At 42.0% G+C, this 19742-nt stretch overlaps 1 protein-coding gene across 1 annotated transcript in view; it reads left to right on the top strand.

Moving 5' to 3' along the window:
• The window catches only part of RIOK2 (RIO kinase 2), a 30517-nt gene extending 11309 nt beyond the window's left edge, over positions 1-19208 (top strand). Inside the window, exons 5-10 of the mRNA XM_075271461.1 lie at positions 755-843; positions 5830-6021; positions 6497-6589; positions 9408-9899; positions 10938-11034; positions 17536-19208. Of these exons, the coding sequence (XP_075127562.1) occupies positions 755-843; positions 5830-6021; positions 6497-6589; positions 9408-9899; positions 10938-11034; positions 17536-17697 (1125 nt within the window). The 3' untranslated portion in view covers positions 17698-19208. The remainder of the gene's footprint in view (positions 1-754; positions 844-5829; positions 6022-6496; positions 6590-9407; positions 9900-10937; positions 11035-17535) is intronic.
• The last annotated feature ends 534 nt before the right edge of the window (positions 19209-19742 follow it).

Here is a 19742-nt window from a genome sequence, read left to right as displayed (position 1 = left end):
TTGTGATTTTTTTTTTTCTTTTATGTAAATTGTTTTACTTCTGTAGTTTATTTTACATGAAGGATTCGTAGGCACAGTAATTCCTTAAAAAAAAATTAGGTTAAATTTAGCAATATGTCCAACGAGTGTAGGATGTGCCGAACTCCCTGTAGACACAGACACAAGTCTTTATAGGAAGGGGTAGGACAGAGAGAGGTTTTCCTACCTCCATTCCTTTTCCCCAAAGACACAGCCTTGTTGTTAATAACCTATAGTGGCTGAAGCTCCCATTAAGAAAGCTTACAATGAGCCCCTTATGTGTGGGCGGGACCCCAGCCATATACCCCATTTTATAATGTGCCCCTTATGTGTGGGTCGGACCCCAGCCGTGTACACCATTTTATAATGTGCCCCTTATGTGTGGGTCGGACCCCAGCCGTGTACACCATTTTATAATGTGCCCCTTATGTGTGGGCGGGACCCCAGCCGTGTACCCCATTTTACAGTTTGCCCCTCGTGTGTGGGTGGGACCCCAGACTTGTACATTATTTTACAATATGCCCCCTCTTTGGAATTTAATAATACCGCCTCTGATCAGAATCCTGCCAAGCGAGAAATGCTGCTAAATAATGTCATGCAAATACTTACTGTGATGTTTGTGCCCCACCTAAAAATGCATTTCTTTTTTTTTTTTTTTTTTTTTTTTTTTTTCTTTTTTTTTGTAAAGCTTTTGGAAACTTTATTTCTTGATAAACATTTAAACCATTTTTTCCAGGCCTTATATGACAGAGGATTCCCTGTACCAAAACCGTATGACTACAACCGACATGCCGTAGTGATGGAGCTTATTAATGGTTACCCATTGTAAGTAATGATGATGCACATATACTACACCGAAATAGAAAAAAAAATTATGAAAGCTGGAATGTAGAGAAGGATAAAATGTGTGGGATTGCTAAAGGGATAAATACCGTATTTTGCGGACTATAAGGCGCACCGGACTATAAGGCGCATTACCCATGAGCGCCTTATAGTCCTGCCTAGGTCCATATATAAGGCGCACCGGACTACAAGGCGCAGCGCTGTCCGGTGCGCCTTATATGATTGAAAGCGGCGGCCGGCAGACTTTGCCGGCGGCCGCTTAACCCCCCGCGTGCCAGCCGCTTCTATTCATTTCAATGGTACGCTTCCATTGAAATGAATGGAAGCGCTCGGCACACGAGGAGTTAAAGAACTTCCTTCTTGATCACGTCGGAATAATCTCCTTACCTTTTTACCATAGCCAGCGCCGCCGCCTTCCGCAGCTCCGTCTCTGTCTTCTTTGGGCCTCATGGATGACGCATGCGCAGTCGGCTCTAACAGGCTCTCGCAGCCAGAGCCGACTGCGCATGCGTCATCCATGAGGCCCAAAGAAGACGACACGGAAGGCGCGAACACAGCTCAGGGAGAAGGCGGCGCTGGCTATGGGAAAGGTAAGAGACGAATAGTCTTTTAAGGCTATTCCGACGTGGTTAGGGGGAAGAGGTTCTTTTAATGGTAGAATCTAGAGTTGAGCGAGTACTGTTCTGATCGGCTGATCCGAACAGTACTCGCTCATCTCTAGTAGAATCTCTTTAAGCAGCGGCCGCCGGCAAAGTCTGCATGCCGCTTCCATACATTACAATGAGAGCGCGCTATTCAAATAGTTAGAGATGAACGAATACTATTTGAATAGCGCGCTCCCATTGCAATGTATGGAAGCGGCATGCAGACTTTGCCGGCGGCCGCTGCTTAACTCCTCGCGTGCCGCCGCTTCAAGCCTTATATAAGGCGCACCGGACTATAAGGCGCACTTTCGATTTCTGAGGAAATCGAAGTATTTTATGTGCGCCTTATAGTCCGGAAAATACGGTAAGCAATATTTATCTGAACCAGAAAAAAAAGTGACGTTTTCAGCATGGTTTTTGTAATTTTAATGTGCTTATTACACTAGGTTCACAACTAATCCACTTAAAAAGGGGTTACCCATGGTAATCCACGGGCCCCATAAACTATGGGGTCTACCTGGTTTCCACCCAGAGATCGCTTTTCTCTCCACATTTTTCAAATGGAATGGGGAACATAATCCCTCAGCGGAGAGAAGGCGCAGGTGTACCCTTAGGGGTTAATGCGTCACACTATTTTTTGTTAAAGCTTATAAAATATTTTTAGATATTTCAAATGTATTTTATACTCAGGTTTTGTTCAACTCACTCACAAAAATAGAATGAGAAGGGCTTAAAAGATCTCCTTACCCTCATTGAATGCCTTATTTTACAGATGTACAGAATATATTTAAGGGAGCCTGCACACAGAGTTTACGCTCGCTCATTCTGAACGTAAAAAGCAAATCTCATTGACTTGAATGGGTGCCTGCATACGCGCGTATCACACTGAAAGCAATAGGTAAAAAAGCCTCCCATTGATTTCAAAGGGGAGCGCGCGAATGCCGGCACCCATTCAAGTCAATGGGATCTGTTTTTTACACGGCTCACTCTGAACGAGTTTTACGTTCAGAATGAGCGAGCGTAAACTCCATGTGCAGGCTCCCTATAGGGTTGTCTCCAGATCATCACGTTGGGCCCCACTTCAGAAGACTTAAGCACAGATCTGTCAACCAATGGCAGCTGCAACCAGACTGACATTTCCCTTGCAGCTGCCACTGAATAAAATGTAGTATTAAATGGCAGCCATTAAGATTAAAGAAGCACCCTCTCTCTCTCTCTCTCTCTCTCTCTAACTATCTCTATCCCTTTTTTTTTTTTTTTGTTTTGTTTTGCTATTTTGTCCCTCCATCTCTAACTTGTCGGGTCAATGGTGTGTAGTGTATGGAAGAAGTTATACTTTGCTTTATCATGTAGATATTGATCAACTGCCCCACATGATCTCCTCTCTGATACAAGTATATTTCACGTAACTGTTAGTCCAGACTCTCAATGCATCCATATTGAAGTAAAATGAGACTAGGAATGTATTGAGAGTCCCGACATCGACTTCACTGAAAAACACTGTGCGAATCAGCAGGTCATAATGGCGGCCATGCTTTGCAATTGCTGTTTGTGGATTACAGCACAGTTGTGATTTTCTCCACACGTGGCACACTAGTGAGCTAACAATTTAGAAACCGTGAAGGCAAAAAAGAAAAGTGGGTGGTGGGAGAGTGCTTCTTTAATGACAATACATGTAATGTCTGGATATGGAGTGCTGAGTCTCTTTTGCTAGTGTATCCCAAGCTATTAATCGCCGCACCTCTGTGGTATCGATATGTACTGATAGGACATAAGGGTGAAGGTTGTCTGATCTTACCTAACTGTTTAACTTAAAGGGGTTGTCTGGCCACAAATTTAATTTTTATACTGATGACCTATCCATACTGCACACCGCCCATCACTTAGCAGCTTCCAGCATCCCGGGGACTGCTAAAACAGCTGAACTGTGCAGGGTCCGGGTGTCAGACCCCTCTAGATCACATATTGATGAACTAACCTGTGCATAGGTCATCAATATGAGAATTCGATTTGGAACCAGACAATAACTATAATGTTACGCCCTTTGCTGTTCTTAATAAAGTAGATTTTTTTTTATGGATAAAATTGCCTTTAGCTGGTTGGTTTTTTTTTTTTTTTTGTAGTGTTTCATTCTTTTGCCTCAAGGTGGCAGTGCAGCTATGAATTCTGCTTTCTCTGACCAGCACAATGGTCTTCTTTGTAGGAACATATTGCCTTGTGTAATAGGAGTCAAGGTTGAGAAAGCAAACCTTGAATCAAGTAGTTGAGCTCAAGTGACTTGTCACAAGGTTAGCCAGCACATGTGCTGATGGGTACTTGTGCCAGGCCCTTGATTAGTATTTGTGTTTCTCTAGACCATGGCAATAGCACGCCCATCTGCCCAGGGACATGTGCTGCGGACAGCTTACAACTAGCCAACTAGAATTAACCTGATAGTTGGAGAGAAAGCACGTTCTTCTGATTAGTTTGTTAATTTTCTCAAAGCAGTTTTCTCACTTATGACACGTATCCTCTATCCACAGTCCCCTGTGTAGATAGATCACACTGCTACTTTATTTATACAGGGGTCTCGAGGACTCCAGTTCTTATGATCACTGGGGGTCCCTGTGGACAAACGTCTTTAATGCTCCATTATATTTCTTTTAGGATTATATCTCATTTCTAACATATTCTTCACTTTTACTCTTAGTTTACTCACTCTCTTCATACAGTTGTATTTAGATGTGACAACCAGAATCAGAATAACCACTAAAACACATTCTAAATTTTATTAAACCCATGGGACCATTCTTCATAAACTATAATTATTTTACATCTTCTATATGCTCCTAGCAGGCTGACAGACTGAAACAAATACAGGCAAATTAAGACAGAGATTATACCAGACCATCATGGGTTGCAGTAATATTATATTGCCAGGACAAGGGTTTAGCTACCAGTGTTGGACACAACGGACTCCTGACTGCCTTTCTCCATTGCACAATGTACTGCTATATAGAAGTATTGCAGCGCACTGGACTGGGGATCAGGAGATTTCAGGTTGAAGTCTTCTTGTTGGACAGTAAGTCTGTGTTCACACGGAGGAATTTGCTTCGGATTTGGAATCGAAAATGCCGGCGGCGGAAAATGATGAGGAATTCCTCTTCATTTTCCACCAGGTGAACATACCCTAAAAAAAAATATTTTAAAAAGTTAAAATTTTAAAGTGTTTAAAAAAAATGCTTTATTTGTTTACATTGTGTATTTTTACATTCTAAAGAAACATGATAGGTATATCCACGTTCATAATGTATCCAAGTCCAAAAATAGTGTTATTTATCTTGTACTATACCACAAGGAGCTAATGAATGTGTTTTGATCACCTCGCCTTGCCCAAAAATAGCATTAAAAAGCAGTCAAAAAGTCATACATACCAAATATTGTTACCAATAAAAACTACAACTTGCCCCCCCCAAAAAAAAAAAAAAAAAAAAAAATCCCTCGTATATCTGTCGACAAAACAGTAAATAAAAGTAATAGGCGTCAGAATACAACAACCCCAGGCAAGTCATTTATGTTTGCAAAATGGCATTTTATTTAGAACCGTCAGCCAAAGTTACCTTGTTAATAGAATTGCTGATAGAAAAAGTTTTTTTTTCACTCTGCACTTCTAAAATATTAAAGCTATAAAACTTTTATCAATTCTTTGGAGATTAGACCGGCCCCTTTTCCTCCTCTTCACCATCCTGTGTCTGGCTGTTAGACAACTGGATGGACAAAAATCTTGTTAAGCCCGACCTCCACCTCTGATCTCCAGCCGAAAATCGAGCATAATGGCATATTTGTAGGGTTTCGTACAGAAACTGACAACTGTGTCTGGGTTTAGCGTTCCTTTATACCATGGCCTATAAATGATGACCTGACCTTTCTTTTCTCCAAAGCTCTCTTTAAAAAATGTGTCTGTAGTTTTTCACACCCACAAGATAAGCTATAAATGTTGGAAACCTGAGTGTCATAAAGTGTGGACCACCACCCTATCGTCATAATGGGATCCTTTTGGTCCTTTGAAGCACCTAATGAAATGGACACCCAAACTATCTGGGCTTGTTCTCTAATTAGAAATGAAAAGGCCTAGACCTGCATGGCTGTCTCTCCATTCACTCATTCATTCATTCATTCATTCATTCATTCTCCACCTGGGTAGATAAACCATTCTCTCAATATGTCTTTTGTGAGAACCCCAATATTATTTGGTGGACACATGAGTTTTGTGAGTATATCCAGTATTTCACAATGTCAGTATAGTAGGCCATGCCTTTTAACCATTTCCTTCTCTCCCCTTAAGGTGCCAGGTCCGTCAACTTGAAGATCCAGCGGCGTTGTACAATGAGTTAATGGAGCTGATTCTCAAGCTTGCCAATCACGGCCTGATCCACGGGGACTTCAATGAGTTTAATCTAATGCTGGACGATGAGGATCACGTCACCATGATTGATTTCCCACAAATGGTGTCTACGTCTCACGCAAATGCTGAATGGTCTGTGTTAACCCTGGTCACTATCTATTAACAAAACTATCATGTAGAATTATTGGTAGTAAATCCCCCCGCAGAGTGATCCCATACACACAGTAACCTTGAACTGATTAATATAGCATATGAGCAATATCTTGGCTCAGGTACCAGCCTTCTTTATGCTGAATTATTCATGTATACATCAGCTACCTAGTAATAGCATCATTCCTCTTTGTCTGCTAGTACATTGATAGAGACATGAATTGACCAGGTGCTGCCAAGAACATGTTCAAGTGATTTATTGGTTGCGATTGTAAATGCAGGAAGGTATTTTAATGTGTGATACTCTAGTATGATCTTAGCACAGATAATAAGACACTGATACTTGAGCAACTTACAAGAAAGGAACTGATTATGGTTGTTGAGACATAGTATCCATTATAGTATCCCATCTTTGTTTTTTGCTACGTTGCACTAAACAGGTTTTTCTTTTCTTTAGGTATTTTGACAGAGATGTGAAATGTATTCGAGATTTCTTCTTAAAACGCTTCAACTATGAAAGTGAACTTTTTCCTACCTTCAGTGACATCCAGTAAGTGACGCCTTAAGTAATGTCTTATACGAGCCTTATCCTCCTATCATGTTGGTACATGTTTGGAATATGAGAATCTTCTAGCAAAGGACATTCTGGAGGATTTGAAGTGAGCACCCAGCCCCGCAGATAGATCGGATAGGATCACCTGAATCAAATGGGGTCTTCACATTGTGAATCGATGCCTCTGTTTTTGTCAATATGCAAATGAGATCTTTGTAACCAACAAGGGCATTGCTATTACTCCAAGGAGGTAAGCAGTGACACTCTTGTTGCTCCAAAGTGCTCATTTGCATATTAACAAAAAATGATATCTTGGCAAAGTAGATACCAATTAACAAGGGAAAAAAACATTATTTAAATCTCCTGACCCTAACCTATCTGCAGGGCTGGCTGTAGGGCAGGCTCCCTTTTAAAGGGATTTTTCGATATTGAGCAAGAATATACCATAATGTCTTACAAATAAGGGTCTCACCTATGTCTAGAATGGGGTTATTCTTTGCTTTGCCATGATTTATGTGAATGAAGAGAGCAACACATGTGTGGCTCTCACCAGTCTTGGGGGGGGGAGCAAAGTTCATGTACAGCCATTTTTCTATTAAAGGGGCTCTATCAGCAAAATTCAGGCACCGCTAATGTTATTTTAAACTCCCCCCCCCCCCCCTCCCGTTTTAAAATAAAACCATAAAAACATATGTAATTCATACCTATCGTGCACACTGAGCAGTGATCCACGGTCCGATGTCATCTTCTGGCAAGCCTACCTCTTCTTTCGGCGACGCCCTCCGGTCCTGGCTCTTCCCCAGCTTCATCATCCTCTTTTTCTGGTGGTTCAAATCCGATTGGTTGAAATCCGGCACTTGCGCAGTAGCGCTCCCTCCTGAGCTACTGCGCACGCTCCGACATAATTTTTCTCAATGGCAGTGCGCACGTGCCAGATTTGAACCGCCGGAAGAAGAAGACGACGATGAAGCCGGGGAGGAGCCAGGACTGGAGGGCGTCGCCGAAAGAAGAGGTAGGCGTGCCAGAAGATGATGTCGAATCGTGCATCACCGTGCACCGTGCGTGGTATGATTTAAATATATGTTTTTAACAACGGTTCAGAGATGAAAATGCTTGACCTCTGTTCTCAAACTAAGAGCCTATGTATGTAGGGTGACAAAGGACAGTCCCTGTTTAATATGTTTTTATATTAAAGTTTCTTTACATGTGAGTAGTAATGGGTATTCTCCTCCTAAACAATTATTGAATTTTCACAGAATATTCTAGAAATGTTCCATAAATGAATTCTAAGCTTCATGGACATCTGCATAGAGTTTGTCCGCTCTCCCAGTTCCCATTGTTTGAGTGGGTTTCCTCCCACATTGCAAACACGTACTTGGCTTAATTGACATCCTTGAAAGATAATATTACAGAATATGTAAATTGCCCTGCAAACCAGCGATACTAAATGCTGCAGGGAATTCTGCTTGGCCATATTGAAAGAACATTTGAGACGTCATTGGGTTGTGTTCTAGTCCCTCCACTAGCTTTCCATCGGGACCGATTATTATTATTTTATTTTTTTTCTCAAATTCTTTCACTGTAGATTGGTTTATGGGAGCTTGAGAAGCAAGTGAGGTTTCTGTGCCAAGGAAGTTTTAGTTTTCACATGAATTGTATACTCTGCAATTCCCAGCAGATAGAGAATCACATTATTGCAGAATAATACAGCAGAAGATATGATAACATATAGCGTTCTCATGTGTCTGCTGCATTCTTTATTTTCCCCAAAGGATTTCCCGCAAAGGCATTGTTTTTTACTTTTTTTTTTTTTTTTTTTTTTTTTTTTTTTTTTAAATCCCAGTAATAACATTTATCTCCATCATGCGCTTGCTCGCTCAGACCACTTCCCTGCCATTCACAGGTGTCCCGTGTACATAATACGGTGGGGCTCAGCCACCATTCCATTCACTCTTTTATGACACTACCGAAGCGGCAATCTCTATCTTACCTATAGAAGTGAATAAAATGGTGGCTGAGCATGCAGGGACTTCTCTACTCTCATGGTGCACTTGCAAACATCTGTTCTTAACAAGGAATTTGCATGTTATTCTTTACAATGTTTGTTTGATAGTCTGAGACTAAGCAAGCTATCTTCTGTCATTGCATACTACACACCCCCATGTGAATGGAGCAGTAATCACTTAGGTTGGGCTGCCGCTCCATTACTGCCTATAACTTTACTTACATAGGACTGCTGCCTTTGCATATATATAAGCAGCCCTGTGTACCAAAAATGTCTGCTTTACCTAGAGTGAGAGGCAGCAGTCCTATGGAACTTAAAGTTTGTCTGACATGGTAACTTACATAGGACTGCTGCCTCTCCCACCATGTAAAGCAATACTGTGCAAAATTACTTTATACAGGACTGCATTGCGTGGAGGATCTACTTGTGCTGGACTTGCCTACTTGTACTGAGTCTGCCTATAAAATGGAGCCACTTTTACATTTTTTATTTAGGGCCTCCCATTTTTTTCAGGGTCTCTTCAGTTCCCAATCCATCCTTACTACTTGCACCAGGGCTGTGGAGTCTGAGTTGGAACCAATTTTTTTTTTTTGTAGATTGTGAGCCTCACATAGGGCTCACAATGTATATTTTTCCCTATCAGTATGTCTTTGGAGTACAGGATGGAAATCCATCCTCTGTAGAATAAGCAGTATATCTACAAATAAAAGCACCGCCCAAGGCTTCACTACTGACATGTGTTTGTATCAACTTACGTTAATATGGTGATGGACACCTCAGATCTTGATTCTTGATCTGGTTTCTTTTAAGGAAAGAGTGCTCTCTTGATGTAGAAATTGAAGTTAGTGGCTACACCAAGGAAATGCAGGAGGATGATGAGCTCTTACAACCCGCTGGTCCAGATGATGCCGAGGAGGAAGGTGCTGGAACAGCCAGTACCCCTCATATTGGGGACTATGAGCAAGAAAACAAAGAAGACACCAGTGTATTACAAGCCACAGACAGAACGTCTGAAGACTCTGAAACCAAAATCAACAGTGAGACTTGTGGGCCAGGATTAGACATAGCGGAATTCAATAAAGCTTTAGCTGAACTAGATGGTAAAACTGCTGAAACGAGTGACAAGAAAACCACTGAGGTCCGTGCAGCCGTCAGTGATGAAAGTGACAGATCGGGGGATGAAAAGCCAAACTTAGATGAAGATGTTGGGAGCCAAGGAAGTGATGAGCTTGAGGATTATGAAGATGAATGTCCTGACCTTGTTGGTCTTTCTGGGTCAAATAAAGAATACAGACCTTTCAGGTAAGGAAATGCTCATGGTAATCTGGATTCTTCTGATGAATATAACTCCCACTCACAATATACTCTGTTGTTGTTCCTCAGTTTGATATTCCTGTCATTCCCTTCACTTTGCAGATTTTTTCAGCTTTATTTCAACAGTGTTTTGAAGCCAAAATGGGGAGTGGATCCAAAGAAGAGTAGTATTCATATTCATCTTTTTCTTATATTTCTCCAGTGTTTAGGTCCTGGTCCTAGTTTTGGCTTCAAATATTGTTCAAGTCTGCATTGTGTGAATAAGGCCTGATAAGGTTTTCCTAGAACTTTACTATTGATGTCCTATCCTTGGGATGGGTCATAACTAGTAGAACAGTGGGGGACCAACAGCCCATCAGTCAGCTGATTTCAGCCCTTGACTGAACAGATTTACCGGTATGAACATACCTTTAAAGAGAACCTTTCATGTCCTCTGACATTAGCAGTTTTACATTTTAGCACCTTGTCAGCTTTGCTGGTATGTGCCCCACTTGTAAAGATGTCGGTGCCCCGCTAGCTTCAGCACCAATATCCCTGTACTGTCAGAGGGGCCGGCCTTACAGCTCAGCATCATCACTGGGCTGTGAGAAATGCCCCACCAACAGTAAAAGGAAGAGTACCACCCGGTGGGAGGGGGGGGGGGCCTTCCTCGTAGTCCAATGACATAACACCATGTGTAAGGGTGCATGCACACTATGTAACGCCGGGCGTGTATGAGAGCCGTACACGCCGGCGTTACAGCAGGGCTGCCGAACACTTCCCATTCACTTCAATGGGAGCGCTCGTAAACGCCGCTGTTACGAGCGCTCCCATTGAAGTGAATGGGAAGTGTTCGGCAGTCTGCTGTAATGCCGGCGTGTACGGCTGTGATACACGCCCGGCGTTACTCAGTGTGCATGCACCCTAACACCGCTAATGTTAAAGGTCAAGAAAGGGGTATGGCTTACTTTAGACAAAATCCCCAGAGTTGAAGGCTTACTGGAAGGCTACGTGCAGGTTAGATAAGTCCATGTCTTTGTTTTGCAGAGATGAGGACAGTCTGCAACATATCAATCGGCACCGCACAAGAACCACCAGTGTGACCTCTATGGGTACAGTCGGCAGCTGCTCCACAATTGCTCCGGTAAGTGACTTCTTATGCCACAAATTTTAAGATCAGAGTTATTCGTGCACAATTTTCTATATTTCTAGTTCTAAAGTTTGTTTTCAGCACAATAGAAATCCATTGTAATGTAACAGTAAGTATTATGCAGACATCGGGTCATAATATGTTCATGTGTAGCCTGTGGATTTATGTTTTCTAACGAAACCTCCTACATTGTCCATATTCCTGAAATAATATCTGAATTGAGGGATTCCAGCCGTTATACATGAGACATAAATCATATTAATTGCTAAACAAAACTTTTATGACTTTCTCCTGGCTCTGGAAGCAGAAGAAGGTATTTTTCATATGTTTTCTCTTCTGCGCTGAGGTTTAGAGGAACACAAAGCTGCAGGAATCTCAAGTAGTATTGTTTGTACAAAGCGTTTCAGTACTTGTCATGAATTCAAGGGAAACTGAGGTAAAACCAGGGTTTCCCAATGTAGTTATTCAGTAGAGAGTTCATTGGCCTGGAGGTTACCACCCTGGTTCTCTATGCTCCCCTGGAGACTAGGAGGGGGCTTCTGTACTGCATACGGTAAATTCTTCTGGCATGCCATTCCTGTTGCTTCTATTGGCTGCTTATTTGCAGAACTGGAGTAGGGGGCTTTTAAAGGGTCCATTCATCAGCATTTACCACCTTCTCCACAGGGATAGGGGAGGGGGGGGGTCTGTCCAGTGAAAATCACAAAGTCACTTAAAATGGGAAATACAAATCCTCTGCCCATCATCACCAGGACCCACATGGTTGTAAAAGGGGACATTGCAGGTGCATGACGAAGATGGTGTGACATTTGAAGATTCCTTGGGATTAACCAAGTAGCGCCAGAAGTTCCATGTAAGATCTCCTTGGCTGATTGTTTGAAGGCTGTTGTCTAGTTAAAAGATTAGTGGGGCGGGGTCAGACTCCCAACACCCCATTGATCAGCTCTTATTAGTAGCTGATACACAGAGAATGGAGCAGGAAGCAGACAGCAATGTTCTCTGTTTAGTGGTCAGATCAGATACTGCAGATCACCGTCCATTCGTATGAATGAGAGCTAAGCTGCACTGTTTCCGTTTCACCATTACGCAAAGTTGTCTGCTTCCAGCTCTTCGTGTCAGCTGCTGAGAACGGCTGGTCAGTGGGGGTGTCAGACCTCAACTGATTTTTTTTATTATTTTTTTTTAATTGAAAGGGGGCGATGGGATTAGACAGAATCCCTTCCACTTTGCAGGTAATGTAAAACATTTGTGTTTTTTGCCACATTGTTTCTTTCGCAGATAAAAGCTGCGTTTTCGAAACGTGGGTCCCCATCTTAAAGGGTTTTAATGTTTTGGGGTTTTTTTAAGTTGACAACTCGTTTAAAAGCATAACCCCTCCTTTTCGCACTGTGGTACCAATAAAGGCCGGTATGCTTGACAGTGGCCACAGCACAGAATTACCCAGCAAATGTACCATTTTGAGAAGATTTATGTGCTTCATCACGGATTGTGATATTTTGTTACCTGTTTCTAGTTATTGATCATTTTAACCGTATATAATCCAATAAATACATATGTCATATAATACATAAATTTGGATACACTTTATGTAACGGTTTGCCCATCGTCTAATCAGATTTCTCCAGTCCAGTGGTGACTTGACTAATACATACCACATGATGGTCAGTTTTCAGTGCTACTTAATTTGTTCTATATCTATTTGTGGGCTCAGCATTGGTCAGAAAGAAAGTCGTCTGCATACAAAGCTATCTTGTCATACAGCAACTCTCAGCAGAACCGCCCAATACTTTGTCACTTAATAGAAGCCCTAGCATGAAACCAGTGGAAACAGAGCAACAATACATTATTCTTTTTTTTTTTTTTTTTTTTTGGTCTATCTATCTTCTAAACCTTTAAATGGCTAACTAGAGGAAAAGGATTAGACCTGACTGTTAAGTGCTACTTTGTGTTGACCTCTCTTATACTAAACAACTTTTGAGCCTGCTCTATAGGGCATAATAGGATAGTATAGGAAAGCATTTAGCAATAAATGGCCACTAGATGGCGCCAAGAAGTTGACCTAATAGATGCTCAGAATGTTTCTAAAATAAATAGCATTCACAAATGTTGGAGATGATTTTGGCTCTTATTTTATCTGTAAGGTTAAGTTGTTTTCCTGTGCCAGGAAGTGACTGCACAGGACGCTGAATATTTGCCAAAGAAGATATATCATATGATGATATAACATCTGATTGATATTGCTTAGTTTCTTTAATATTAAAGAATCGTGGGAGTAATATCCCAGAAAAAATTGGTTTAAAATGGTTTCCTTTAAAGGGATCCTATCATACAAAGGTTTTTTTTTTTCTGAGTAACACGTCGGAATAGCCATAAGAAAGGTTATTCTTCTCTTATCTTTCGTTGTCTTCTCCGCGCCGCCATTCGATCGGAATCCCGGTTTTTAACAGTATGCAAATGAGTTCTCTTGCAGCACTTGGGGCGGGCCCCAGTGCTCAAATAGCACTGGGGACGTTTCCAATGCTGTGAGAGTTCTCTCCAGCACCGCCTTCATCTTCGTCAGCAGCGTCCTCTTCATCCTCTTCTTCCAGTGCGGGTTTCCGACTTCTAGGCCTCGGGCAGAGCAGACTGCGCATGCCCACAGGCCACGAGAAAATGGCTGCTTACAATTTTCAGACAGTTTTGTGACATAAACTACACTAGAATTCTGGCACAAATTAGTAAATCAGGGAACATGGTCTGGTCTTGAACTGGTTAAATAACTTATTGCGCTCTGTATTTAAGTATTTTCTATCCTTTGTTCGGGACTTCCGTTAGACCACATGACCCCCAATCTGACTTCTAAATCTCAAGTCGTTGTCTTTTCTGTTCATTCCTATGAGATTGAGCGTCTTTTGGGATTGAACAGAGCTCTGACTTCCCACACAATGTTCTAGCAGTCTCCTCTGTATGATAATGTTCTACATGCCGTAAATTTTTTTTATGCAACCAAAAAAACTAAAATCTGAAGCTGCAGTAAGAGACAGCTGAGGGTGCACTAAAGAGGTGGCATTATTGGGCAGAGGGGGGATTATTGTACTTACTTATAGCTGCACTACATTAATTATTTATACGACTTTTGTGCTGTAAATGACATCAACATCTCTGCCAGCAAGGATGGGGATCACCTAGAAGCAAGGAAGCTGTAAGGATGTGCCTAACTCATGACAAGGCACATGGCTAAACTTCATCCTCACCAGGTGCTGGGGGCATAAAGACTGGCACACAATATGACAGTCCTTATGAATCCCACCCAGTGTATTTCGCTCAGTCATGTTAAAAGGGTTATCCTATTTCTCTTATTAATGGCCTATCCCTCTCTCCCTCTGTGCATATGTATAAATGTGTGGGGGATATCGTTCTGTGTTTTTCCCCTTTGTGTTTTTTGCTGGGTGCGTTTTTATCTGCATCAAAAGACTTTTCCGTCCTTCTGTTCCTTGATCAGTTCAGAAAGAAAAAGCAATATCTTAACCAGATCATCATGTAAGTCTGTGTGTGGCCGCCCAGTTTATTCATCCAGCACATGAATAGTTGCCAGGATGCTCCTGCATCTGGCCTGCATGATGGAAGGCATTATATCACGAGCTCCATTGGGAATCCATAATTCTCCATGTTCTCAGAACATTATCAAGTGTAGGAGGAGGTGAGACCGGGCTCCAGATCTCCCCTGTTTACTGCTCCACACAAATCTTTCTCAGTTTTCCCAGCAACAAAGGCAGCATTATTTAATAGTAATGGATGTATTACATGGAAGTAACTGTAACTCATCTGCTGTACTAGTAAGTGAAAAGGATTAACCAACTCTTAAAGGGGAAGATCACTCTTAACTGTCACGACTATTGGCTACAATAACATGTTAGATGAAAGGGTTCTCCAAGACCTCAAATTAAAGGGTGTCTGTCAACTCCCCCAAGCATTTTAATCTAGCACCAACCTGTTCCAGAGCACATTACACTGATAAACAATATGCCTTTCTTATATGTAGCACTGGAGCACCGTAGGGTGGGTGATGTCATATAGGTGGAAATGTCAACACTCACTGCACAGGGGTGGCATGGACAGGAGATGGTAGACGTCTGAGTGACAAGAGCAGTGCTCCGGGGAGCTGAAGGCCCGCCCCCAGTGCACCAACTGCCTCATTTGCATAAGATTTCAGAGTTGTTGTTTTTTGTCTTCAAAACTCTGAAAGTGACATGTAGCAAAGATATGGTTATCACTGTAATGTGCTCTGCAACATGGTAATGACAGCTGAATATGCTTGGGGAGGATTATGATATAAGTGGGGGTGAGGGGAGTCTGGCAACCAGGATACCCATTAGTCAACCATTTTCGAGCTGGAAGCGGATATCTTTATAAACAGGGCAGCAACCTTCCCACATTGTTTCAGCACAGCTCCCAGTCAAATGTCCAACCTCCACTGATCTCACATTAATGTCCTAGCTCAGGGGTCAGCAGCCTTCGGCTCTCCAGCTGCTGTGAAACTACGACTCCCAGCATGCTCCATTTACTTCCATGGGAGTTCCAAGAACAGCAGAGCAAGTATGCATGCTGGGAGTTGTAGTTTTACAACAGCTGGAGTGCCGAAAGTTGCCTACCTCTGTCCTAGCCCATGATAGGTCATTAAAGGGATTTTCCAAAACTTGATATTAAAGTCCTATGTGTATTTCCGTGATAGATATCAGAAGTTGTGCCATTGGATTTCTGTGATGTCACACAAAGATTAGCCCAGTGAATTTTACGCAGTGAATTTTAAATTCACAGATCCAAAACCATAAGGAATTTCGGCAAACCGCAACAGAGTTTTTTTTATGTTTCGTGTAGACATAACAAAGAATGGTCCGATTTCTTAACTCTGATAACAGGTCTTATCACTTTAAGAAAAGAAAAAAAATTCTACCATAAATCATAGAAATCTGTATGGCTTCAGCCCAAATCTTTTAACTGTATTTGTGTATGGATCTGTGGAAAAGGAAACAGACAGCACAGTGGCGGCTTTCGTCTGTATTTGTACTCTACAAATCATATGAATATAAATGCAAATACAAATGTTCTTTATTAGCGTTACCAAAGAATAAGATCTTTGGTGTTGCCAAAGCAATAAGGATGTGGGGGGGTGGGTAAGGGATCCGTGGGTTGGGGGTTTAAGTGTCCTTAGGGTCTCGTTGTTCTTGTTTAGGGCGTGTGGGTATGGGGTAGACGGGTGATGGGGGGGGGGGGCTTAGTGGTCTTTTGGGTGGGGGGTTTAACAGTCCATGGGGGGATGGGGGGTTTGATAGTCCATGCGTCTCATCTTCCTCTTGTTTGGTGACAGCTGGACACATATTGGGCAGTGATCTCCACAGTGGCCTCTCCTTCTCCCAGTAGGATGTAGAGTTTCCTCTTCTCGTCTGCAGATATGAAGTCCGGGATGTGGGAAGAGAGTCTTTGAAAGTAGACGGCCCTCACAGCTGAGTATTTGGTGCAGTGTAGCAGGAAGTGGGCCTTGTCTTCTAGAGCCCCTTGGTTGCAGTGTTGACATAGTCTGTTCTCCCGTAGCTTTTACGTCTGCCTGTGTCGCCCTGTTTCAATCTCTAGGCTGTGGGCGCTCAGTCTGTACCGGCTCAGGGCTTGTCTGTGTTTGGGGTGGTGTATTTTCTCCAAGTAAGTGGCCATGGTGTAGTCACTTTGCAGGAATTGGTACACAGTAAGTTTCTTGGAGTTATTTATTTCGTTTCTCCATTCTTCGATGTACCGCTCTTTGTTTGCCTCTGTGGTCGCCTTTATTTCAGCCTTGGTCATCATCTCTTGGTGTTTTTGGTTTGGTGATTGAATAGAGTAGACGCACCAGCCATAAAGCAAACTGAAATAAGAATTGCTCTATACTTTTGGATCAGTCCTACAGCACCTTCACATATCCTCACACAGCCTTGTGCATGGGGCTATAGAATTGAATGGGAGCGTGTACTATCTGTTATGGATCTGCAATAACAGAGCACGCCAACCAAAAATGCGGTTCTGCATGTGGCATAGAGGTATGTTTGCATGGTGTAATTTTGTACAAGCTGAAAAATTTAGCATCATGAATTCAAAGCTGAATTTTTCTACTTGACCAAAATTCTACATCAACCAGGCAGAATTTTCCTTCACGTCAATGGGAATTATCAGGCACAAGCCACATGGCAGACAGCATGTGGAAGCCTTCCATATTGTTCTTTTAAAGCTACAGAAATGGATTCTATGTGGTCAGATTACCTTCCCGTGGGTGTTTTCAATGAATTGGGACTTTCCATGTTTTTTTTACATCCATGAAAAATAGATGACGTATGGAAGACCATACAGATCTCATACACATGTAATACTCAGACTTACTTCACAGACTATATACCATACAGTCATGTGAAGTAATATAGTTTTTGTGATAAGTTCTACGTTTACAGCTGTCTTTGCTTTCCCTAACTTGTTGTTTTTGCTCTTTTAAAGGAACTAGTGAAGCAGAAGGTGAAGAGACAGCTGACAAAGCAGCAGAAATCTGCCGTCAGAAGACGACTACAAAAGGGAGAAGCGAATGTGTTCACCAAACAGCGCCGAGACAACATGTACAACATTAAGAGCAGTGTAGATGCTGCCAACTTCTGGGGATAGGTTCCCTCTGCGCTTGTACCTTTTAATTCTGTGCATTTGCAATAAGATATTGGTGTCTTTTTAACACTTAAAGCTAATGACTATATTTCTTAAAACTGGATTTCCTGTTTTTCTACATTACTTTCACATACAGTCATACTGAGATTTTACAGCTTAGAGAGTTCCAAATGTAACAACTGCACCGAAGCAATGGCCAGAGAGTCGTGACTAATGGATCTACAAGACGTATGTGAAAAATGCGGCTTTAGTACAGTTCAGTTCTGTTTTTACAACGAATATAGGCAGGTCAGCCACAGAGCTTTTGGATATCTACTAGTTCGGTGACAAATCCTAGACCAGTGGGGGACTGGTGTACCGGGAAAATGGAGCCCAAGTTTGTCCCACCTACACGATAAGGCTGAGTTCACAAGGGGTATTTTGGTCAGGATTTCGAGGCCTTATCTGCCTCAAAATCCTGACCAAAACGACGGCTCCCATTGAAATCAATGGGAGCCAGTCAGTTCTTTTTTCCAGGAGCAGTTTATTCCGCTCCCGGGAAAAAGAATGGACATGCTCATTCTTCAGGCGGATTCGCCTCGTGGCATCTGCCTGAAGACTCTCCCTCCCGACTAGGCCCATTCATTTGGGCCTAATCCGGAGCGGAGTGTGCAACTGGATGTCGTATTTTGGACCGGAAACTGAGGTGGCCTCCGCCTCAGGTTCCGGACCAAATAACCCTGTGTGAACCCGGCCTAATGGTAAGGGTAGAATGTCATCGACCATGCTTCCTGGTATTCCATTCAAGCTTTAAAGGATCATTCTACTGCTTCCCTTACATCCAAAGAGTTTGGATTAATCTGTAGAGATCCCACAGGTTGGACCCCAATCTACCTAACATTTATCATTTAACCAGAGCCGCACACTAGTGGAGGAAAGTGGTATTACACGTTTTAAATGAAAAAACAACTTTATAACATCTGGCCGCATTAAGTCCTCAGAGCTGAGCCCTCCTATATGACTCTCATATACCATAATAATGTGGGCAGATATGGTCTTAAAGAAAATGTCTAGTTTTGACCATGCTTTTCCATGGGCTTAAGAGCTGATATTTGTAAGTACACCTTATTGACTTGGCATGTCTATATAGGATCTCTGCTAAAGGCCACATTCACACTGCACTATTCTGATTGGTATTTTACATAAGTACCTATAGGCCAAAACCAGATGTGAAACGTGCAGGGTGAAAAAATTTCATTGAAAGACATACTTGTATTATTAGGTATGTCATCTGTGTTAGCAACCAAAGGTATTGTGACACAGCTTTACACTTGACTGTACTCTATTTGTATATATGTTATTTATCAGGGAGAGCTTGTAGAAGGTTCTCATAGTTTATTACAGTTCTGCATTACATCCTTCCAATAACGTTGATTTTGCATATATTTCATCGTAAAGTATACCTGTCATTTACGTAGAATTTACAATAAGCAGTGGCATGTGTACATGAGGAATAACTCCATTCTTGCTCATTACATAAATATGTTCAGACTTTTTAACAGTCTTTCCTTCTGTGAGCTCTGTTTCTAGTTTTCAGTTGTCCTAGGACTACTGAGAGGAGACCAGCTTGTATTACATCTTCTGTACATAGGACACAGAGGAGATACTTCTCTGCAAGTCTCACTGAAAATCAGAATACAGTCATTATAGAGAAGTACTGATCAGTATTGTAGTGAATATTGGTTAGGTGAGTGAAAACTTACTATTAGCTGCAACTCCATATCTGTGCCTCAGCTAATCTTTTGCTCGGCTCCGTCTCCTCCTTCCTCCCCTCTCCATAGACTCATATGGGCAGCAAGTAATCTGATCCCTCCGTGAGCTGACAATCCATCTCTGAAGATGGTTCAGCAGATAATTCAGAGTGAATGAATAATTTAGGCGGAATTGGGGAAAATAAAAGGAGTCTGATAAGTGGAGTCATTTTACTCTTATAAGATACAGTATATTATAAGTGGCTATTTATCACACAGGCTATGTGATATTTAGCAGTGATGATCGTGCTGTGTTAG

The sequence above is a fragment of the Leptodactylus fuscus genome, chromosome 1, assembly GCF_031893055.1.
Source record: "Leptodactylus fuscus isolate aLepFus1 chromosome 1, aLepFus1.hap2, whole genome shotgun sequence".
NCBI classification, from domain to species: Eukaryota; Metazoa; Chordata; class Amphibia; order Anura; family Leptodactylidae; genus Leptodactylus; species Leptodactylus fuscus.
This window is presented reverse-complemented; position numbering and strand designations above follow the sequence as displayed.